Source organism: Protopterus annectens, chromosome 16.part0 (genome assembly GCF_019279795.1).
Source record: "Protopterus annectens isolate FY-2018-M chromosome 16.part0, PAN1.0, whole genome shotgun sequence".
Lineage (NCBI taxonomy): Eukaryota > Metazoa > Chordata > Ceratodontiformes > Protopteridae > Protopterus > Protopterus annectens.
Window position 1 is genome coordinate 854,578,312 of NC_056750.1, and position 23,977 is coordinate 854,602,288.

Below are 23,977 nucleotides of genomic sequence, written 5' to 3' on the forward strand. Positions count from 1 at the left end.
CTCCTTAGACAGTTTTTCCTCTCCCTCCCCCACTCCCGTTTGCCTTTTCAAAGTAAGCAATTTTAGTTAGAGGCTTACCATTGTTTTATTTTTTAAGTTAGACAAAAGTTCATTAGAAATTGTGGTAGTTTGTAGGTCTTATATTATATAGTGTGTTTGTGCTGTTAGGGTGTGGTAATTTGTGTGGTTTGTGTATATTTCTTTCCAAGTTACCTACTCTCCATTATACTTGTTCTTTGTATTTGATTTTCCTTCACAGGAATGTCTAAAGACACAAAAGTATCGGGATTCAAGAAGTGTGACTCATGCTGTCAGAAAATGTCTCTGACAGATGGTCACACTTCTTGTGTCTACTGCTTGGGCTCCCTACACCTGCAGGGCTCTTGTTCGGTGTGTCACGCCTTTAGTCCAAGAGTCCTGCAGGAGCGTTGGAATAAGCTTATCCTTAGGGGTTTGCTTAAACCTGAAGGATCATCGGTCAAGACTCAGTCAGTGAAACCTTCTAGGCCATCGAAGCCGTCGGCTCCCAGCTCGGAGCCATCACCGGGTATGGCTTCTGCTTCAACTTCGGTTCTGGCTGGAACTAAAGCACCTATCTCTATGTCAACTTCTGCTCCGACTGGAGCCGAAGTACCTCTCAGTCGGCCCCGACTCTTCCGTCGTAACCATCAGGGAGTTGAAAATGCTCCAGGTCACCATCTCTGGAGTCGATACAATCGGCTCCAGGGTCACCCTTACTGAAGTCTGAGCGTAGTCATCGGTCCCACTCTTCTCGGTCATCTAGGCTATCTGACCATGATTTGGAGAGAGTGGTGAGCAGGCTTTTAAAGTCGCAGGCCCTGGAAAAAAATGCTATCCAGTCCCCCTCATCAGGGCTCGGCTCTACCTGTTTCTCCAATAGTTCCTCCTTCGACTCATCCCTTGAGTTTGGAGCCGGAGCATGCTGTGGCTGGAACCGTGGGTCCATGGGTGCTGATACCTCCCCTTTCAGTTCCGTCATCGTCTGATCTCTTCCATGGTGCCATCCTTGGACAGATCTGGGAGCCAGGACTCCCTCGTCGGCACCGAGGGGACGAGTGGCATTGGACCTTTGTCCGACCCCGTTCTCCCTTTCGGAGCTTCGGCGCAGGTGAGTTCAGCTCCTACATCGGCTTTAGAGTAGTCTCTCTTGGTGCTGGGAAGGATTCCGGTCTCTTCGGAGCCGGAGCCTTCTCTGGTATCAGGAAGGGGTGCCTTCGAGGTCATGAGGAGTGTGCTGGCATCTGTGTCAGCCACACAGTCAGCCTCATTGGCTCCTCCCCCATGGTGCCTGCTCCTGCCTCTGCCCCTCCTCCAGTCCCCAAGCGTGGGGAACAAGCGCTCCAGGGCACCCCAATGGGTGTATGTTCCTCATCCGAGGCCTCCCCCGTTCATTCAGAGGAGCTCCCTCGAAAGAGGGAATGCAAGAGGAAGCATGTTGGCTCCCCTGAGTCTGTCACTTCAGATACTGACTTGGAGTCGGAAGGGTCCCCAGAGATCCCCCTCTGAGGACGTTTCCTTCTCAGACATCCTTGAAATCCTTAGGCAGAGGGGGAGAACTGGACTACCCTTAACCCTTCCGAGGATGAGTCGGTATTCCTGGACGCATTTGGATCCCGACCCTCCACCTCCTGGGTGTCTCTGCCTTTCGATCCACTGATGTCGGTGGTGGCTCGAAAGGCATGGTCAATTCCAGACTCAATGAAACCAACTCCCCATAGGCCCACAAAATTCATCACTGACCCTCAATACAAGCAATTTCTGACCAAGGGTGTTCCCGTTGATGCCATGGTGGTAGCAGCGGCCACTAAAAAGGAGTTGGCTGAAACTTCTTCGTCTGTCCATCCCCCTAATAAGGAATCTAGGATGATGGACAGATATGGGAAGCGGATGTTTTCCTCAGCGACCTTTTCCATGAGGTCTCTGAACTATTTGTGCCATTTTACCCGCCTTCAAAGGGATCTCCTTAAAGAGCTAGGAGATACCCTTCAAGATCCATCAGCTGCAGGGGCTCAGGCTAAGATTGCCTCCCAGCTGGCGACTCTAAATTCTGTAGTAAACTCCTCCATGCGGCTCATCTCTTATGCAGCCAATGGAGCAAGTAGGGCTGCAGGCACAGGTGGGCTTTGAGGAGACACGCTTGGATGTGGTTATGCAACTTTGTGGAACCCTTCAAGGCGTCTTTCACCAACACCCCCTTTGATGGTTCTGCTCGGTTTGGACCACAGGTGAAGGATACCCTTTCCAGGTGTGAGCAGGAAGGTGGAAGGCAAGACTCTCTCTGCCATTGGAGTCCGTTTTTCCACTCCTTCAAGACCGTATCCCAAGGGTCAGAAGAGTGGGAAGATGTGGTTCTGGAAATCCCAGGGAGCTGTGCCTGACACACATGGAGAGTTCCCCTCCTGAGGCAGAAGAGGAAATAACAACAGACGCCGCCCTAGGGGCAGGGGGGGTCCTCAAAATCTCTGACAAGCCCTTCCAGCATCCCTGAAGTGCTGCCTGACTGTCTACCTTCGGAGGCAGTCGGGGGAAGATTATCGCTGTACCCAAAAGCCTGGCAAAGTATAACACAAGATAAATGGGTACTTTCTATCATATCTGAAGGCTACAAAATCCCCTTCTTTCGCACTCTACTCTTTTCCAACAAATCCCTTCCAGATGTTCCACTAAATCTAAGGGATCAAGCAGTTCAAGAAATTTCAAAACTGCTAAGAAAAAGAGCCATCCAGTCAGTCCCAGCAGACCAACAATGATCCAGAACTTACTCAAGGTTCTTTCTGGTACCAAAAAAGACAGGGGACTGGAGACCCATTCTGGTTCTCAGCAGACTAAACAGGTCTGTTCAAAGAACTAAGTTCCAGATGGTCACGCTACAGTCCATTTTACCCTTTCTGGGTCAGGACAATTGGATGTGCTCCATAGATCTTCAGGACACGTACTACCATATCAAAATGCACAGATGCTCCAGAAGATTCCCCCGCTTCCGACTGGGAGCCAGTCATTATCAGTTCAGAGCGCTGCCCTTTGGTCTCACCACAGCCCCCAGGGTGTTTACCAAATGTTTGGCAGTAGTCACCGCTCACTTGAGATGGCAAGGATTCCAAGTGTTTCCATATTTAGATGACTGGCTCCTTACTGCAACCACCAGGCATCACCTGCTGCAAGCCAGAGACTACACCATCCAAATGAGCTCCACTCTAGGCATCACAATAAATTTTGAAAAGTCTGCATTGTCGCCTTGTCAATCTATCACCTTTATAGGTGTAAATTTCATAGGTTCATAGGTTCATACTAGGCTATCTGCCCTGGGGCATTTATAAGCCTAGCCCGATTGTGTTTGGCTTATGCCACCCCTTGATTTGAGTATACTGTGCCCTTTTTAAAGTTTAGTTTACTGTGCCTCTGTCTAATAGTGACACGGAAGTAATCCCCGGGACAAACCTATGATCCCCCATCCACTCATCAAGATTCCTCTTGAAGAGAGTCAGTGAGGTGCTCTGCCTAACATGAATTGGAATTCTATTCCAGAGCGAAGGGAGCCTCTGGGTTATGAATCTGTCCCTCCAGCATGTTCTATTTATTTCTGTGCTGAGGTTCAAGTCCCTTGAGCGCGTGGCTCTAAGGGATTTAGATTTACTGAGGTGGAGCATGTCCATTAATTCTGGGTTGGACATAGCTTTATATGTCAGGCATAGATCACCTCGAAGTAGGCGGTATGCAACTAAGTAGAGCTGGAGTTTTTTTAACCGAGCAGCATATGGCATCTGTTTGAGTCCCTTGATCCTCCTGGTGAGGTACTTTTGGGGTCTTTCTAATTGCTGCAGGTGTCGGGTAAGGTACATCCCAAAGGGGCATTGTATTCTATGATGGGCCTGATGAGGGATGAATAAAGGGGCACGATTACCTCTCTTGATCTAGATGTGAATCCTTTCATGATGAGGTGGGCTATGTAGAAGGTCTTTCTAACCACTTTGGCAATGTGGTTGTCAAAGGAGAGATTGCTATCAACTTGGGTCCCCAGATCCCTAATTACTTTCTCTGTACTTAATGGGTTACCACCTATGTGGTAATTTGTGGGCACATTGTTTTTGCCAAAGGGTATGACTATACACTTTTTGGCATTTAGCTTTAGACCATGGCTTTGGCACCAGTTATCCGTCTCTGCGAGACCTTTTTGAAGGATGTTTGTGTCAGGTGGAGAGTCAATTATGGTGCCCAGTTTGCAGTCATCTGTGAACTTGTTGAGCCATAGTCCTCCCACGTTGGCCTGTACCTCAGAAAAGTAAATACCGAACAAGAGAGGTCCCAGGACAGAACCTTGTGGGATGCCACTTGTGACCGGTTTCGAGTCTGACATGGCCCCAGCAACTCTGACTCTCTGGGTTCTGTCTTTGAGCCAGTTTGCGACCCATCTTGTCACACAGGGGTTTATATTTAGGCTGGATAGCTTATCTATGATGCCTGAGTGGGGTATTGTGTCAAATGCCTTTGCGATGTCGAGATAGGCTGTGTGGACTACCTTCCCTTCATCTATGGCCTTGGTGACTGTTTCGAAAAAGTCGACCAGGTTCAAAAGGCAGGATCTGCCCTTGACGAAGCCAAATTGGGTAGGATCTAGTGTCTGTATGTCCCCAATGTCTTTGTTTATGAGTTCCATGATGATCCTCTCCATAGCCTTGCAGACTAGACTAGTCAGGCTTATGGAGCGACAGTTTCCAGGGTCCGCAGAGGCGCCACCTTTGTGGAATGGGACCACTGTTGCTGTACGCCATTCTTTGGGCACATATCCTGTAGTGAGGCTGAGACTGTACAGCAGTTTTACTTGAGGGATTAGTTCTTCTTGGAGTTCATGTAGGACACAACCCGGGACACCATCTGGTCCCATGAAAGCAGTGTTTTTTGCTTTGGAGAGGGCGGCCTTCACCTGAGCATCAGAGATGTTTGGGAGGCTGCACTCTGCCGGGATAGATACTTGCTCTTTTAGGGGGTTGCACTGAACCTGTCTGCCAGGATATTGGCGATGTCTGTGGGTTCAGTGTATTTTTTGTCGTTTAGAATCAACTCAGAACAAGTCTGGGAGTTGCATCCCAGGTTCCTAACATAACTGAAAAAAGCCTTATGATTGTCTTTAGTGTCCTGTGCAATTTTTCTCTCGAAGCTGGCCTTGGAGGATTTTATGAGGGATTGTAATTTTTTGCTAGTACTGATCAGAGATGCCTTCCCTTTTAGGGATTTTGCTCTATCATGTAGTAGCTTCCTCCTTCTGTTGTACAGTTTATTTATGGCTGGGGTCCACCAGACTAGACGCCTGCCTTTGGATGATTGGGTCTTGATTTTGTTTGGGATAGCATGATCCATGGATTCCTGGAGATGTCCGTAGAATGTGTTTATATAGGATTCTGCAGTTTGGGCCATAGTTTCCACTGGCTCTGGGGCCTTGAAGGATTCCACTTTGGTTTTGAGAAGTGTGAAGTTCGCTTTTGAGAAGTTTTTCACTGTGGTTTTCTGGGCTGGGGGTAGGGTCGGGATGTGGATATCCACTGAAATTAATTTATGGTCTGATCTTACCAATGAGGGATATACTTCTGGTATGGAGCATAGAGTCCCCATGTTGGTAATTATCAGGTCTAGTATGTTTTCCCCTCTTGTGGGAGTGGTGACTAGTTGTTCCATAGCATTTGAGTTTATAAATTCCAGGAACCTTTGGGCTAAGGTGCTGGGGCTTGAGTAATGCTCCCAGTCTATGTTTGGGTAGTTGAAGTCACCCAATATAATGGTGTTCGGAGAGATCTTCATGTTCTCCAATGTTTTCAGGAAAGCCGAGTGGGATTCCTGGGTTTGAGAGGGTGGTCTGTAGGATACTATAAACTGAAAAGCAGTCTCACTGTCAGTTGCACATGGATGGTCTCCGATACTTCGTGCAATGCCACTAACCTAGAGGTGTGGATATCCTTGATAAATATGGAAACTCCCCCTCCTTTTGTGGTTCGGTCCAAGTTTTGGGGTCGAAAAGCATGATATGAGGTATAACCTGGTAGTGCTGGGGTGCTCTCTGGAGCCTTGAATCAGGTTTCTGTCACTGCACAGATATCGATGTTCTCCATACTGAGGAGAGCTTCGAGTGCATGCATCTTGAGGTTAAGACTTCTGGCGTTTAGCAGCATTACCCTTAGTTTCTTGTTCCTTGTGCTGTCTATGGAGGTGGGTTTGACTTTTGAGCCTTGTCTAAAAAAGGCACTATGGGGGTGGCAAGAGCCTTTGCCAATATCCGAAAGCCCAGGGGTGAAAGGTGCAAGCCCTTCCCAGACACCTTCCCAGAGATGCTCTAGTTCACGACTGGCCCCAGGGACTTCTTTATGCATTCCCTCCATTTCCCCTGATTCCCAAACTAATTCAAAAAGCTACCACATTGGGATGCAAGATGATACTCATTGCCCCTTACTGGCTTCGACAAATTTGGTTCCCTTTCCTGCATCACCACTACAGCAGCCCTGGACCCTGGACACAATTCCAGATCTCCTGATCCATCAATCGGGCAGGCTGCACTAATCTCTTCAATCTCTCCAGCTCACTGCTTGGTTTCTCCACTTCTGACCTTAGCCAGGCTTCCCAACATCTCCCATTCGGTGTGTGAAATCATCTTATCCTCGCATAAGTCAACCACTAGAAAAACTTATGCTAGCATGTGGAAACGTTTTTCCTTATGGGCAGAGAACAGGAATATAGATCCCTTTTCAGCCCCTGTGCACCATATTTTAGATTTTTTAGCAGAGCTTTTTCGAACAGGATACTCTTCTGCCACGATTAGAGTTCAGCTAGCTGCAATTTCAAACTTTCATAAGGGTCTATCTGATTCCAGCATCATGTCCCATAAGCTTTGTAAAGCCTTTCTTAAAGGGACCACTCTACTCATGCCCCCAGTAAGAGATCCCCCGCCTCCATGGGATCTGAATTTGATTTTAGCTTCCCTGATGCTGCCCCCCTTTGAACCGGCAGCTTCCTGTTCCTTGAAGTTTCTTTCTTGGAAAACCCTTCTTCTGGTCACAGTTATATCGGCCAGAAGAGTTTCTGAACTTCAGGCTCTTTGTGTTCGTCCTCCTTATCTAGTTTTTCACAATGATAGAGTTTCTCTTCGGACTAACCCTTCCTTTCTTCCAAAGGTTACTTCTGATTATAATTTGAATCAGTCCATTGAACTACCTGTGTTCTTTCCAAATTATTCCAACAAGGCAGAATACAAGTTACATCAGTTGGACATCCATAGACAATTATGCTTTTACCTGCATAGAACCAAGCAAATCAGAAAATCAGACCAGTTGTTCCTGTCTTACGCTGAGGGAAAACAAGGCATACCGGTGTCAAAAGTCACCTTATCTAGGTGGTTGACTTCTGCTATTACTTTTATATATCAGTTAAGAAATAAAGAGCTTCCTGCTAAACCCAAAGGTCACTCCACCAGAGCTCTAGCGACTTCGGTGGCTTTTCAGGCCAGATTGCCAATGGAAACTATTTGTGCAGCAGCTACATAGGCTAATCCACATACCTTCATTTTACATTATAAGCTGGATGTGGCTTCCAGAAGCAGAGCTGATTTTGGTTCCACTGTTCTGAAGAGTCTGTTCCGATGAGCCACCCAGGATTGAGGTGCTAGGGACGCTGTCCCAACCAGCAAGAATGAAGGTGAGATAGACAACTTAACATTAAGAAGTTATGTACCTACCATAATGTTCCATGTTAGTTGTCTTCTCTCGCCATCTTTCTTGCATCCCACCCTCCATCCCCCCTATCCTAGTAGACCGAAAAGAGTTCCTTAGGCTTCTTTATCACTGGCTGAGTCTTCTCTGGCTGTTACTTCTGACTGTCAGTCTCTCCAGTAGTTTCCTGTATCCTGCTACAGTTACTGTATTATCATGATTATTATTATTATGTCTGTAGTTAGGTTACCAAACGAGATCTGGGTATCTAGCGCCAGGCATCATGGGATATAGGGGGGCCTCGAGCCAATAAGTAGCTCTCAAGCTTTTGTAGATGGCTGAGTCGGAGCCGAGGATCGGCTCCGAACCCAACCAGCAAGAAAGGCGGCAAGAAGAAGACAACCAACATGGAACGTTATGGTAGGTACATAACTTCTTATTTTCTTTTACTAGACCACCACCTAGAAAAAGGATAACTCAATGCATGGGCATCTACCTGGGAACCAGGCACCTTAGCCTGGCTATGCAGTAAAACGTGGTCCCCAGCACTTTTGACACAAACAAGACTGGCTATTCACTGCCACAGAGGACAAAAAATTCCCTTAGTAGGAGGGTTTGTCAGCACTTGTATTATATACAAACACAAGACACAAAAAATGGATTAGCTAAACATTCCTTGGACTGTACAGGTTTTATTAAATTTACTTTTTGTATTTTGGAGCATGTACAAATACATGTATTCTCAGGTGACTGGCAGCAGAATAGTCTGCTAAAAAGAGATGTTTTGGCAACTAAAATTGAATGCAGCCAATCATCCTGGTTTAAATGACTGTATTTTAATATATAATGAGTTAAAAGGAATAGCTTCCTGTATTTAATATTTATTTATTTATTGTTGTTAAGGAAGTGATGAAGTTGATTGATGTGAGCTTTTTTACGTTGTGTATAATGAATGGATGAAAATGGAGGTGTGGTTGACAACGTCATCGTCACTGAAGTTTTAAATGTGGGCATTCATTCATAAAATATGGTTCTGTGGATGTCTAATTGTGTACACAAAAGTGCATAATGGAAGGTTTTATTTGTTGTTTTTTATAATAAAGTTTTTGTATTGGGCAGAGCGGCTCAGAAAACACGTTTTTATAGTTTTGGTCTCTTCAAGTTTCAGTTCCAGTTAACAGGTCGCTCGTTTTTCTTGGTTTAAACAAATGACTGGTGCCAAAGTCATGGCCTTAAACTCAATGAAAAAAATGCATCATCATCCCTTTCGGTAAGAGTGATGTTCCTGCTAACTACCTGGGCACACAGGTTGACAACAACCTTACCTTTGATCACCATGTCTTCACAGTGGTAAGGAGGGCATTCTATATTGCCCATCTCATAAGTAAGGGCATTGTCTCCAGAAAAAAAATAAACTTATAACCTCCCTCTACTCTTCCCTCATCAGACCAACAATGGAGTATAACACCCATTTTGGTATGTACCTTTCCAAGCACCTGCAGCAATTGGAGAAACCACAAAGGTTCCTGACATACAACGGTCAGAGAACACCTTATACTGCCTTGCACTTAAGGCGATCCCGGACTCTGCTTTATTAGAAATGCTGCATATCCGCAAGTCAAAAGGTACACGGGTTACTCACTCTAAAGACCTTAACCTGGTACTTGACATTAACAGAACCTGGTGGAGGGACAGACTTGTCTCCCAGAGGTTGACACACCTTTAGAACAGACTCCCACTTCATGTCAAACAGAGCACCTCATTGGCCCTCTTCAAAAGCAATCTGAACGACTGGATGGGTAAGTGTAAATTCACCCCAAGGGTTCCACCCGCATCCCTCTTGGACAGGAGCAATAGGTGCTGATCATGGAAATAAAAGTAGAACTTGGCTAGGCTTGTAAGGGCCCTCGGGTCATTCGCCTAGTAACTTTCTATGATCCTATAATCCTAATAAAGGCAAGTGACAGCTGTGTTAAGGCTCCTGGTGTCATTAACTAGCTGACAAAGGGAAGACAAAACTAATGATAGAGCAGATGGTTCCATGGCAAATGAGGAGAAATTTTGGAGTACAATCCAAATAATCCAGTACCAATTAGTTACCTGAGCCATGGAAGAGTTGATGAGACAGGGCAGAAGTGAACAGACAATACCGATTCACCCGTACTAGGTAAAGGAAGTGGTCTGATTCATGCAATGCCTGCGACTAAAGAAGGGAGAAGTGCACTTCATTAAGAAGGGTCAAGGGAAGTGGGCTTGCTAATACCAATCCTGCATTATGTAGGACCCTTCAGTTGACCATGTATGGACATGTTTAAGGGAAAAACAATGCAGGCTCTTTTCAACAGCTACTGTATAACTCAGCTGCAGGGAAAGGGGTTAAGGAAAAAGAAATCCTGTAGTAAAGTATAAATGATGATGCCTTTCCAAGGATGTCAATTGCCTGTATCTGAAAGCAATTAGGCTACTTCCCCTGTGGGGAGGAGGGAGAAGTAAAGCTAGATTCTTCAAAATACTAACATGAAGGTCTCCTTAAGTGAAAAAGCAGATGGCTGGAATGCTAATACAAGACTAATTAGATTTCAGGGTTGCCTGGACAACAGCCCCTCTGGTTTGCTACTGCCCCTGCCAATGGTTGATGAAACAGGCTGTTACAAAGGGAAGTGATGTATGGGTTTCAGACCAGTTGAGGGGAATGAGTTAAGAACTCTGAAGTCAGATACACTTGGAGTAGCAGGAAAAATCTGGATGAAAATCAGTGATACTTCTACTGCTGTCAGTGGGTACAGAGAAGTGGTGTTTCACCGATACAGGTACTAGAAAAGCGTTAAAACAGATCACACGGTGTCTAGGACTGGTGAGAAAAAAGCTCTACTTATGCTCATGAGCCTTCATAAAGTAAGATGTGTTGGGGTAAACTGCAATGGGGCATCACGTGGTGTTGGGGTAAACTGCAATGGGGCATCACGTGGTGTGGGGGTAAACTGCAATGGGGCATCACGTGGTGTGGGGGTAAATTGCAATGGGGCATCACGTGGTGTGGGGGTAAACTGCAATGGGGCATCACGTGGTGTGGGGGTAAACTGCAATGGGGCATCACGTGGTGTGGGGGTAAACTGCAATGGGGCATCACGTGGTGTTGGGGTAAAGTGCAATGGGGCATCATGTGGTAGAAGGGTACCACTTCTACAAGGCCATGCAGGGTGAAACTGAATAAACTCTAATACTTTCCAGAAAGAGATAAAACCCTCTTTAATGTACCAATCATTTGCACCCAGTAAAGCAAACCACTGTTTACCAAGCTTTCTAAAAGACAATATTGGCATTCAGTAAACATTCTGAACTAATATTTGGGTTTGATGTCAAGCCCACTACATTCTGGTACAGCATGTTGAATTACAAGATACTAACCAAAAGGAACCTTGGGTCCACTACAAAATTGGGATGTTGCTGTAACCAGCGTTCCAGATCCCCTCTCCTGGGTGCTTCTTCTCCCAATAGCACCATACCATCAGCTTTATTTACAACAGGAATGTGAGCATCCAGATCAGCCTCTAGCCTCCTCAGTGACACCTCGTCCATGCTTCCGCCACCTTCTCCCCCTTCACTCTGTAAAAATAAAAAACAGAAAATTGTGGTTAGGGAGCTTTATTAGTCCCAAAGGTAACACATTTCTTTCCATGCCTTAATTAACAGCTGCACTACAGGTTTAAACCAAAGCTGCTAAGAATACTCATTCACACTAACTTCTACGGAGTTCTTGATTGTGGGGGAACTGAAATCCATCCCCGCATTTAGTGGGTAAAGCAGTGGAGTAAGTAATCCTTGACAGTGTGTTAGCCTGTCATGGGACAGACAAACAGACATGCATACATTCTACCTATGTTCAATATGAAAAACTTCCAGTACATTTAATGTGAACCTTAAGAATAGGGGTGGAAACCCAAGCGCACACAGATAATGGAAGGACATACAGACCAATTTATATGGAGAACTGGCTCCCGACAACTGTCCAACCTCAGCTACTTGCACTAGCCAGATAGCTGTGGACTGCACCTCCCCACCTCAAAGACTACAGCAGGATAAATACAGCATCCAGCCCTGCACCACATACAGACTTGTCTTCTATTCAGTACAGCTGTGGACTGCCCCCCCCCCAAAAAAAAGACTACAGCAAATAAATACAGCATCCAGCCCTGCAACACATACAGACTTGTCTTCTATTCAGTGTAAGGAGAATTTGTTTGCTCTGTTACTCTAGTCATGCTCTGTTGAAAATGGTACCAAGTTTAATGTCTCAACTGCTTGGCCAACTAGGCTGGTCAGGTTTAACTACAGATGAGAAGACACGGGATGGAGTACAGATGGTCTAGGTTGGTATTTGTGGTCAGATTTCACTAGGGATGAGAACATACGGGATGGAGTTCAGATAGAGGCTAGGTTGGTACTCATGGTCAGGTTTATCTAAGGATGAGAAGACATGGAGTAGAGTACAGAGAGGGTCTAGGTTGGTTCTTGTGGTCAGGTTTAACTAGATGAGAAGATACGGGATAGAGTACAGACGGGTCTAGGTTGGTTCTTGTGGTCAGGTTTAACTAGATGAGAAGATACGGGATAGAGTACAGACGGGTCTAGGTTGGTTCTTGTGGTCAGGTTTAACTAGATGAGAAGATACGGGGTAGAGTACAGACGGGTCTAGGTTGGTTCTTGTGGTCAGGTTTAACTAGATGAGAAGATACGGGGTAGAGTACAGACGGGGCTAGGTTGGTTCTTGTGGTCAGGTTTAACTAGATGAGAAGATACGGGGTAGAGTACAGACGGGTCTAGGTTGGTTCTTGTGGTCAGGTTTAACTAGATGAGAAGATACGGGATAGAGTACAGACGGGGCTAGGTTGGTTCTTGTGGTCAGGTTTAACTAGATGAGAAGATACGGGTAGAGTACAGGCGGGCTAGGTTGGTTCTTGTGGTCAGGTTTAACTAGATGAGAAGATACGGGGTAGAGTACAGTCGGGGCTAGGTTGGTTCTTGTGGTCAGGTTTAACTAGATGAGAAGATACGGGGTAGAGTACAGACGGGGCTAGGTTGGTTCTTGTGGTCAGGTTTAACTAGATGAGAAGATACGGGGTAGAGTACAGACGGGGCTAGGTTGGTTCTTGTGGTCAGGTTTAACTAGATGAGAAGATACGGGATAGAGTACAGACGGGGCTAGGTTGGTTCTTGTGGTCAGGTTTAACTAGATGAGAAGATACGGGGTAGAGTACAGACGGGGCTAGGTTGGTTCTTGTGGTCAGGTTTAACTAGATGAGAAGATACGGGGTAGAGTACAGAGAGGGTCTAGGTTGGTTCTTGTGGTCAGGTTTAACTAGATGAGAAGATACGGGGTAGAGTACAGACGGGGCTAGGTTGGTTCTTGTGGTCAGGTTTAACTAGATGAGAAGATACGGGGTAGAGTACAGATGGGGCTAGGTTGGTTCTTGTGGTCAGGTTTAACTAGATGAGAAGATACGGGGTAGAGTACAGACGGGGCAAGGTTGGTTCTTGTGGTCAGGTTTAACTAGATGAGAAGATACGGGGTAGAGTACAGACGGGGCTAGGTTGGTTCTTGTGGTCAGGTTTAACTAGATGAGAAGATACGGGGTAGAGTACAGACGGGTCTAGGTTGGTTCTTGTGGTCAGGTTTAACTAGATGAGAAGATACGGGGTAGAGTACAGACGGGGCTAGGTTGGTTCTTGTGGTCAGGTTTAACTAGATGAGAAGATACGGGGCAGAGTACAGACGGGGCTAGGTTGGTTCTTGTGGTCAGGTTTAACTAGATGAGAAGATACGGGTAGAGTACAGACGGGCTAGGTTGGTTCTTGTGGTCAGGTTTAACTAGATGAGAAGATACGGGTAGAGTACAGACGGGCTAGGTTGGTTCTTGTGGTCAGGTTTAACTAGATGAGAAGATACGGGTAGAGTACAGACGGGCTAGGTTGGTTCTTGTGGTCAGGTTTAACTAGATGAGAAGATACGGGGTAGAGTACAGACGGGTCTAGGTTGGTTCTTGTGGTCAGGTTTAACTAGATGAGAAGATACGGGGTAGAGTACAGACGGGTCTAGGTTGGTTCTTGTGGTCAGGTTTAACTAGATGAGAAGATACGGGGTAGAGTACAGACGGGGCTAGGTTGGTTCTTGTGGTCAGGTTTAACTAGATGAGAAGATACGGGGTAGAGTACAGACGGGGCTAGGTTGGTTCTTGTGGTCAGGTTTAACTAGATGAGAAGATACGGGGTAGAGTACAGACGGGGCTAGGTTGGTTCTTGTGGTCAGGTTTAACTAGATGAGAAGATACGGGGTAGAGTACAGACGGGGCTAGGTTGGTTCTTGTGGTCAGGTTTAACTAGATGAGAAGATACGGGATAGAGTACAGACGGGTCTAGGTTGGTTCTTGTGGTCAGGTTTAACTAGATGAGAAGATACGGGATAGAGTACAGACGGGGCTAGGTTGGTTCTTGTGGTCAGGTTTAACTAGATGAGAAGATACGGGTAGAGTACAGGCGGGGCTAGGTTGGTTCTTGTGGTCAGGTTTAACTAGATGAGAAGATACGGGTAGAGTACAGGCGGGTCTAGGTTGGTTCTTGTGGTCAGGTTTAACTAGATGAGAAGATACGGGATAGAGTACAGACGGGGCTAGGTTGGTTCTTGTGGTCAGGTTTAACTAGATGAGAAGATACGGGGTAGAGTACAGACGGGGCTAGGTTGGTTCTTGTGGTCAGGTTTAACTAGATGAGAAGATACGGGGTAGAGTACAGACGGGGCTAGGTTGGTTCTTGTGGTCAGGTTTAACTAGATGAGAAGATACGGGGTAGAGTACAGAGAGGGTCTAGGTTGGTTCTTGAGGTCAGGTTTAACTAGATGAGAAGATACGGGGTAGAGTACAGATGGGGCTAGGTTGGTTCTTGTGGTCAGGTTTAACTAGATGAGAAGATACGGGGTAGAGTACAGACGGGGCTAGGTTGGTTCTTGTGGTCAGGTTTAACTAGATGAGAAGATACGGGGTAGAGTACAGACGGGGCAAGGTTGGTTCTTGTGGTCAGGTTTAACTAGATGAGAAGATACGGGATAGAGTACAGACGGGTCTAGGTTGGTTCTTGTGGTCAGGTTTAACTAGATGAGAAGATACGGGATAGAGTACAGACGGGTCTAGGTTGGTTCTTGTGGTCAGGTTTAACTAGATGAGAAGATACGGGGTAGAGTACAGACGGGGCTAGGTTGGTTCTTGTGGTCAGGTTTAACTAGATGAGAAGATACGGGGTAGAGTACAGACGGGGCTAGGTTGGTTCTTGTGGTCAGGTTTAACTAGATGAGAAGATACGGGATAGAGTACAGACGGGGCTAGGTTGGTTCTTGTGGTCAGGTTTAACTAGATGAGAAGATACGGGGTAGAGTACAGACGGGGCTAGGTTGGTTCTTGTGGTCAGGTTTAACTAGATGAGAAGATACGGGGTAGAGTACAGACGGGTCTAGGTTGGTTCTTGTGGTCAGGTTTAACTAGATGAGAAGATACGGGGTAGAGTACAGACGGGGCTAGGTTGGTTCTTGTGGTCAGGTTTAACTAGATGAGAAGATACGGGATAGAGTACAGACGGGTCTAGGTTGGTTCTTGTGGTCAGGTTTAACTAGATGAGAAGATACGGGGTAGAGTACAGGCGGGCTAGGTTGGTTCTTGTGGTCAGGTTTAACTAGATGAGAAGATACGGGTAGAGTACAGACGGGCTAGGTTGGTTCTTGTGGTCAGGTTTAACTAGATGAGAAGATACGGGGTAGAGTACAGGCGGGGCTAGGTTGGTTCTTGTGGTCAGGTTTAACTAGATGAGAAGATACGGGGTAGAGTACAGACGGGGCTAGGTTGGTTCTTGTGGTCAGGTTTAACTAGATGAGAAGATACGGGTAGAGTACAGACGGGGCTAGGTTGGTTCTTGTGGTCAGGTTTAACTAGATGAGAAGATACGGGGTAGAGTACAGACGGGGCTAGGTTGGTTCTTGTGGTCAGGTTTAACTAGATGAGAAGATACGGGGTAGAGTACAGACGGGGCTAGGTTGGTTCTTGTGGTCAGGTTTAACTACATGAGAAGATACGGGGTAGAGTACAGACGGGGCTAGGTTGGTTCTTGTGGTCAGGTTTAACTAGATGAGAAGATACGGGGTAGAGTACAGACGGGGCTAGGTTGGTTCTTGTGGTCAGGTTTAACTAGATGAGAAGATACGGGGTAGAGTACAGACGGGTCTAGGTTGGTTGTTGTGGTCAGGTTTAACTAGATGAGAAGATACGGGGTAGAGTACAGACGGGGCTAGGTTGGTAAGGACCATGTTAAGGATAGTAGAGCTTTTAGTTGGTAGTTTTATAATTTGCTCTAGTGCATTACAATTAACACAGTCTGGGAAATACTGAGTGTATCTATCTTAGAGATGGAAGTGTGAGAATTAATGTCTGGTTACTTGAAATCCCCTATAAGAAGGTATTTGGTTTAATATTTATCTCCCTAAGTGGTGTTGAGCTAATTTCCATGACCTTTGTGGTGGAAATCTGTTGCTACCAATGAAGTAACAGTCAACTTTTTAATGGTGATTTGGATCCCCAAGAGCTTCAGATTAGGGTCACAGGTAACCTGACATGAACGGACGGTATATCTGACAAATACACATACTCCCCCCCACAGTTACCAAGACAGGTGCTAAAACCTTGGTATAAAGGGAATGACGTCACTACATTGAACCCACATCTCCATAACGACAGGAATATGAAGGTGTTCAGGTTACAGGAGGGCCTTTTTCTATACAGACTCCTCGCATAGAGTAGGGCCACCAGGATGCTGTCCAAAGTAGAGTTGGAGTCTGCTGTGTAGTAATGTCTACCTAAATAAGCCACTACAGGGGCAGTAAAGGTTTTAGCCAGTATGCGGAGGTCCTATTATGAGATGTACAAGCCATCCCTGGCTACAGAGGAATTCTTTACCATCTCATCCCGGGCAGACATATATTGGATTCCCTGAAAATGACACCTACTACTTAAAACAACTGTCAAACCCAATTACATCTTGGTATCGAGGCATCATTCTAGGTGAAGGAGAGATACTACAGGTCTTTTCTGCCTCTAAGACATGCACAGCAAGTTACATCAGCTCTCTCTCTCTTTGCATGTTCCTCTGGGTGCAAAGCCTCAGGTCTTTCACTCCCAACATGGGCCACCACTGTCTGGTTTAAAGACATTTGTGACGCATCAGTGTCAATGGCGCAACAGGTAGCACACACGCCTTTGGTGATGGAAGACCAGAATGCAGTGAGTTCTATTCCCATGCTAGGTGATTGGATTCCAAACACTTCAGTGCAGCAGTAAAGGATGCTGCACTCCTGAGTCCGTCGTTCTTCAGATGACATGTAAAACCAAGGTCCCATCTGCGAAGGAATACTGCAACATGGAAGAGAAGGAATCTATGATTATGGTAAGATTTTACAAAACTTTCCTATATCCTTCTATTCCATTGTTGCAGAATTCTACTTGTGGGTGAGTGCGAAAGTTCAATGAGGCTTGGGGGGAGGCCTGAATGATGTTTCCAGGAATCTGTGTAGGATAGCCCTGGCAAACATTGCCCTAACCCTGGAGACATGGTCTAATTTGTAGTGTTTTGTAAAAGTGTGCACTGAGGACCAAGTGGCTGCCTCAAGTATGGAGTTGGCATCTAACCCTTTAAAGAAGAGGCTCCAGAACAGGCCACTGGTGGAGTGGGCCTTGACATTGCCCTGCAAGGTCTTACCATGGTGTAGGTAGCAGGGAGATCCAGGCCAAAATGGTCTGTTTGCTCACAGCTTTCCCCAAGGCCCTGGTGTGGAAGGAGACAAACAGCTGGTCTGATTTCCTAAAGGGTTTGGTTTTATGAAGAGTTTGGAGGGTGGCCTAATGGTTAAGGTGTTTGCCTTACAAACACAAGGTGCAGGGTTTGAGTCTCACAAGGGATAATTGGCTAGGCTTACAATGGCCTGCAAGGGCAATTAGTTTAGTACTAATCTATGAATCTATAAACCTAAGTTGTCTTTGGACGTCTAGGGAATGGAGGACTCTCTCACAATCCCCCTGTGGGTTAGAAAAGAAGGGGGGCAGGTGGATGGGCTGGTTCAAGGATAGGTCATTCACTACTTTGGGAATGATTGATGGGTTTGTCTTAAGGGTCATCCTGTCCAAGTGGAAGATTAGGAAAGGTGGTGTAGCCATAGGAGCTTGCAATTCTGAAACCCTTCTGGTGGAAGTCAGAGCTATTAGCAATACAGATTTCCATGTGCAAAATTTTAAGGTGGCCTTGTATGCTGGCTCAAAAGCGGCTAGATTGAGTTTTTCTAGAACATAGTTTAGCTCACAGGGAAGGGGAGATGGTTTCCTGGGTGGTCTTAAGTGTAATACACCTTTGAGGAAAAGTTTGGAAGGGAGTCCGGATGCAAGGGGTGGATCCAGAGGGAGGCAGGCAGAGATAAGACAGGTGTGCCTTCAGAGATGAGTAAGTCAACCCTGTCCGCATGAGTTCACACAACTATGACAGGATGAGAGACATATCGCTTTCCAGTGGGTCCAACTGTCTTTTGTGACACCAAACAGAAAACCTTTTCCATTTAGAGAGAGAGGATTTCCTTGTGTTGGGTTTCCTGGCCTCCTGCAGGACAGTGAGCATGTCCTCATTATATAGGTGTCTGCAGGGGATCAGAATCCTATCAGCCACAGGGTGGGTGTATTTGAGTCCCCTCGTTCTGTGTGAGCAGGTCCACTGAAGGAGGTAACTTGTGGTGATTGCCCTTGGACAGGTGAAGAGGAGGAGGGAACCAGTGCTGCCTTGTCCAGTGGGGAGTCACCAGCAAGATTTTGGGAGAGTCCTGCTGAATTTTCAGCAGGACCCTTTGTATCAATGGGAAAGGAGGGAATGCAAACAGGAATTGTCCCTTCCAGGTTATCCAGAAGGCATCTGTTGCTAATGCCTTGGGGTCTGGTGTCCTGGTGCAGTACCAGGAAGCTGCCTGCTTATGGAGGAGGCAAACTGGTCTATTTGTGGAATACCCCACCTGTGGACCATAGTCAGGAAAAAGTACAGTTTTGTACCTACCATAAATATAGATGTCCGATAGATATGCAACTGCAGTCATAACATATGGGTTGTCCTGCCTCAGACAGCCCTCGGTCGGCCGGATTCCAAAGTCTGGGTCCGACGTCGGCTGATGTCGCATTTCTCTCTGACGTCAGAGCGGCTGGAGTACATAAGCATCAGCCGATGCCATTTTCTTCAGTGTTTCTTGCCCCAGATGCCAGGTGCCCTCCAAGGAAGGCTGTAATCAAATTGGAAGACAAAAACAGGATTCCAGACAAATAAGTAAGCAATAAACAGATACACCATAACAGATATCCCCAGCTAAGAGAAACAGGGATAGGAGTGGACCCAAGGCATAGAGGGGTATGGAGGGAGGGAAAATCCGACTGCAGTTGCATATCTATCGGACATCTACATTTATGGTAGGTACAAAACTGTACTATGTCCTTCAAGAATGCAACTGCAGTCATAACATATGGGTTGAATACCATAGCTTAGCTCCGGAGCACGAACGTTCTAGGAAAGAGACGCTGTGGCAATCAAACCCTGCAGGACTGCGAAGCAAAGCCTGCTCTGGATCTGGAATATAAAGGGAGATTGTAGTGTTTGGAGAATGTATGCACGGAGCTCCATGTAGCAGCTTCTAGAATGTCTTTTGTAGGCACCCCTCTTAAGAATGCTGTAGAGGTGGCTGTAGCTCTGGTGGAGTGTGGTCTGACGTTGGCTGGAACATTCTTCCCATGGAAGGAATAACAAAATCTGATGCAATGTCCAATCCATTTTGAAATAGTCTGTTTGGAAATTGCTTTCCCTTGTACTCCAGGGGTAAGCTACAAAAGCTGATCAGACTTCCTACTGGTCTTGGTTCTATCCAGGTAGTAGCGAAGTTGTCTGTGAATGTCCAAGGTATGCAACAGTCTTTCCCCTTTGCTCTCAGGATTGGGGAAGAAAGTAGGCAGGTGAATAGCTTGATTTAAAGAAACCCTAGATACCACCTTTGGCATAAAAGTAGGGTTGGTTCTTAAGGAGACCCTGTCTCTGTGAAAGATTATGAACGGTGGTGTTGCCATTAGGGCCTGTAGTTCGAAACCCTTCTTGCTGAGGTAATTGCCAACAAGAAAGCTGTCTTCCATGATAAAATTGTAAGTCCACTGAAGCTGCTGGCTCAAAGGGAGGTAGAGTCAGTTTTTCTAGGACAAAGTTGAGGTCCCAAGCTGGCACTGGAGCCTTTCTTGGTGGCTTAATGTTCTTGATTCCCCTGAGGAATTGCCTTAACAAAGGATGTGAAAACACAGGCGGGTCAGTGTTATATCTAGCTGAGATAGCTGAAGCATGTATCTTTATGGAAGAATATGAGAGTCCATTCTGTAGCATATCTGCCAAATATTCCAGGATGAGTGGGATATTCAATAATGATGCATCATGTCCCTTGCTGCTATTCCAAATGCTGAATCTCTTCCATTTTGCTAAGTAAACCTTTCTGGTGGATGGTCTTCGAGCTTCTGTCAATATCCGCTGAACTTCCTTGGAGAAAGATAGATTGAGGTTATTCATGGGATCTCCCAGGCTGTTAGCTGCAGTGTCTGAAGGTTTGGATGCACTGTTTTGAAGTTGTGTTGAGTCAAAAGTAGGGGCCATTGGGGAAGGGCCCATTTTTTGTTGTGGCATATGCTCCGTAGTAGTGGGTACCAGTGTTGTCTTGGCCAGTTTGGAGCTATTAGGATCCCCTTGGGCCTCTCTGCTTTGATCTTTAGTAATACTGTGGTCATCAGTGGCAGAGGTGGAAATGCATAGATTTTTAGAAGGTTCCAGTTGAATGAAAGAGCATCTATTTTCCAAGCTTGTGAACAGAATTTTTGTAGATGATGGTTGAGGTGGGAGGCAAATAGGTCTACTTCTGGCCTGCCCCATGTCGAGGTGAGTTGTGTGAAGATTTTCGGATGTAACCTCCACTCGTGTGGATCTATGAAATTCCTGCTTAGGCTGTCCGCCAGCACATTGTCTTTGCCTGGAACAAACTGGGATTGCAACTGTATGTTTAGGCTCAGTGATTTTTCCCAAAGATTCATTGTCAGTCTGCAAAGGGGGTAGGAATGGGTGCCCCCTTGCTTGTTTATGTACCACATCACAGTGGTGTTGTCTGTCCGTATCAGTAGATGGCCTTGCTGAAGTTGTTGTCGAAAGGCCTCGATGGCATGCATTACTGCCAGCATTTCCTTTTGGTTTATATGCAGATGTGTTTCCTTTGGAGACCATTGTCCTTGTATACATCTGCCCTCCATGTGAGCCCCCCATCCAGCCTTTTTGAATGACACACCTGTGTTTGCCTGGCTTACCGAGGCCCACCATAGGAATTCCTTTTGTAGGCATGGAATGAGCGGTATGGTTGTCTCTAGGTTGTTGCTGTGCTGAGACCATAAGCTTTTTAGGTACCATTGAAGCTTTCTTATGTGTAGTCTTGCTAATGGAACCAGGAGAATGCAGGATGCCATGTAACCCAGGGCCTGTAGGAATCCCCTTGCAGTCATCTGGGTGAGTTTTGCCAAACCTTTGAAATAATGAGTTAACTTCTCTTGCTTGCCTTCTGTCAGGTAAGCCATTTGAGAGGCTGTGTCTAGATTGGCTCCTAAGAAGGTTATTTGCTGGGATGGCTGAAGTCTTGACTTTTGGAAGTTGACTGTGTATCCCAGAGCCTGTAGCAATTGTATGACATAGTTCAAGTTTTTTGTCAAAAGCAATTTGTCGTCCGCTTGTATGAGGCAGTCGTCCAGGTATGGGTAAATTTGGATCCCCTGGAGCCTGCAATGAGCAATTACTGAAGCCAGGCATTTTGTAAATACTATGGGTGCAGTAGATAAGCCAAATGGCAATGCTGAGAATTGATAATGCTCTGGCCCTGCAAGAAATCTGAGGTATCTTCTGCAGCTGTGTCTGATAGGGACATGCAGGTATGCCTCCTTGAGGTCCAGAGTAATCAGCCAAGACCCCTTGCCCAGCATGGGAAGGAGTTGCTGTAGAGTCAGCATTTTGAACTTTGGTACTATGAGAAAAGTGTTTAATGCGGGCAAATCCAGTATTGGTCTCCATTGAGTTTCTTTTCTTGGAACAAGGAACAGTCTTGAGTAAAATCCCTGGCCTTGTTCTTGTTGTGGAACTCTTTCTATTGCTTTGATCTGAGCAAGCAGAGAAATTTGCTTGATAGCCTCTGCCCTCTGGTTTTGTGGTAGGTTTGGCATGCCTTGTTTCCTTGGTAAGGTATGAAAGTGGAACCTGTAGCCTTGGTCTATAATGTCCAAAATCCATTTGTCCTTTGTCAATCTGTGCCAATTGTCTGAAAACAGAGATAATTTTCCACCCAAGGGAGCTTCTATTTGCTCCTTGGTCAGCAGAAGTAGAGGAAAGTCGTTGAGATTGTCCCTGTGGGGCAGGGGAGACCCCTGTTTCACTTCTTTGGTTTGCTGGTTGCCATTGTCGTCCCCTGTAAGAACCTCTGTATTGTCCTCTTCCTCGGCCACGCCTGTTTTTACCCCTTTGCAATCTTTCAGGATTAGGAAAGGACCAGTTTTTTGAAGGCCAATTCCTGCTGAATCTGGGTGGCTGAACCAATCTTTGACCGTCTGAACTGATTTTGCTTTTTCCTCGATGGACTTTAACACATTTTTAGCATTAGTACCAAAAAGCTTGTTCTTTTCCAAAGGTGCATCAAGAAGTTTTGCCTTAACATGATCTGGTAGAGGTTGTTCTTTTAACCATGCATGTCTACGAATGACCGCCCCTGTCATAGCTGCCCTACATGAAGCTTCCAATGCATCATATCCACACTGCAGAAAGTGGTTGCTGACTTGCTGAGAATTATGTACAGCTTCCTGCAAAGACTTCCTGTCTAAAGGTTCAGGAGAGGCCAATGTTTTCTGTAAATGATCTAACAGGTAATCCTGATATTGAAACATATGAAAGAGGCAATTCAGAGCTCTCATAGATAAAGTAGTGGAGGTGTAGACCTTTTTCCCCCATCTCTCTAATGACCTAGCTTCCCTGTTGGAAGGCAAGGGATTTTTGGAGGTGGTAGCTGAAACCCCTTTCGGTCCCTGTGAAATTGTTTCTAAGTCAACAGCATGGGCCCTAAAGAAATAAGAATGTGTTTCTGGGACCCTATAGTATCTGTCTGGCTTGGCTGGGGCAGGAGAAAGAGTATCCGGAGTAACACTGGAGTCAGAGTATAGGTCATCCAAAACATCAAGCACAGGAGGTATAGCCAGGGGCCTGTGTTGGGGCTTTTTAAGGAAGGTTCGAAGGCGCTTTCTGGAATCAGAATATTCCTGGCCTTGCCACTTAAAATGTTCCCTCATGGTATGCAGAACTTCCCCAAAAGAAATATCCTCAGGAGGGGAGGCCGAGGGGATGGAATCCTCTGCATCCGAGTCCTCATAGGTCTGGAAGGGCTCTTCCTGGCCATCGGAGTGAACAGAGTCCTCAGAATCTTCATCTGAAGGGGTAGGGTCAGAGGGTTCAACCCGGGGCCTCTTATCAGGAGGAGGCTGGGATCCTCTCTCAGGATGGGCCTGTGAACCTCTAATCATGGAAATTAAATCTGCGGCCATAGTCATGATTTGTGTTTCAGGAGTAGGCTGAGGTAAGGCCTTAACAGTAAGGTGTTTGGTCTTGCTGGCTGCTTTAGCACGTGTGTAGGCCTTAATAGACATGGCCATAGGAGGCCTAGCAGCTCCACGTGCAGGAGTGACCTTATCTACAGCAATGGTCTCGGGCATTTCCTCGGTTTCAGTATCCGGAGGAAAATCTATAACAGGCGTCGGTGTGGCCTCCGGTATCGGAGGTGTTGGTAAAGCGGTGTCTTCGGTTCGGATCGGTGAAATAACTGTCTCAGGGGGAACCAGAGCACTCGCGGTAGGTTTTGGCGTGGAGTCGGTGGAAGATGCGGGCCAAGGATGTCGGTCCCGGTCTTTTCGTTTCTTAGGAGTCTGTGATGTCGGAAGTTCCGACGGCATTGTATAAGCAAATTTATCGCCGAAAAAGTCTTCAGCGAACTCCGCCCGGCGCCTAAGAGTGCGCTTATTGAAGCGAGCACAGGCGACACAGGCTGAGACGTTGTGGTCTGGGCCTAGGCAAGGAAGACAGTAAGAGTGGAAATCCTTATGAGG

At 46.3% G+C, this 23,977-nt stretch overlaps 1 protein-coding gene across 1 annotated transcript in view; it reads right to left on the minus strand.

The window, feature by feature from the left end:
- CHD8 (chromodomain helicase DNA binding protein 8) overlaps positions 1-23,977 on the minus strand; it is a gene marked incomplete in the record, with an annotated part of 4,119,653 nt that overhangs the window by 170,118 nt on the left and 3,925,558 nt on the right. Inside the window, 1 exon segment of the mRNA XM_044057960.1 lies at positions 11,121-11,318. Within this exon segment, the coding sequence (XP_043913895.1) occupies positions 11,121-11,318 (198 nt within the window).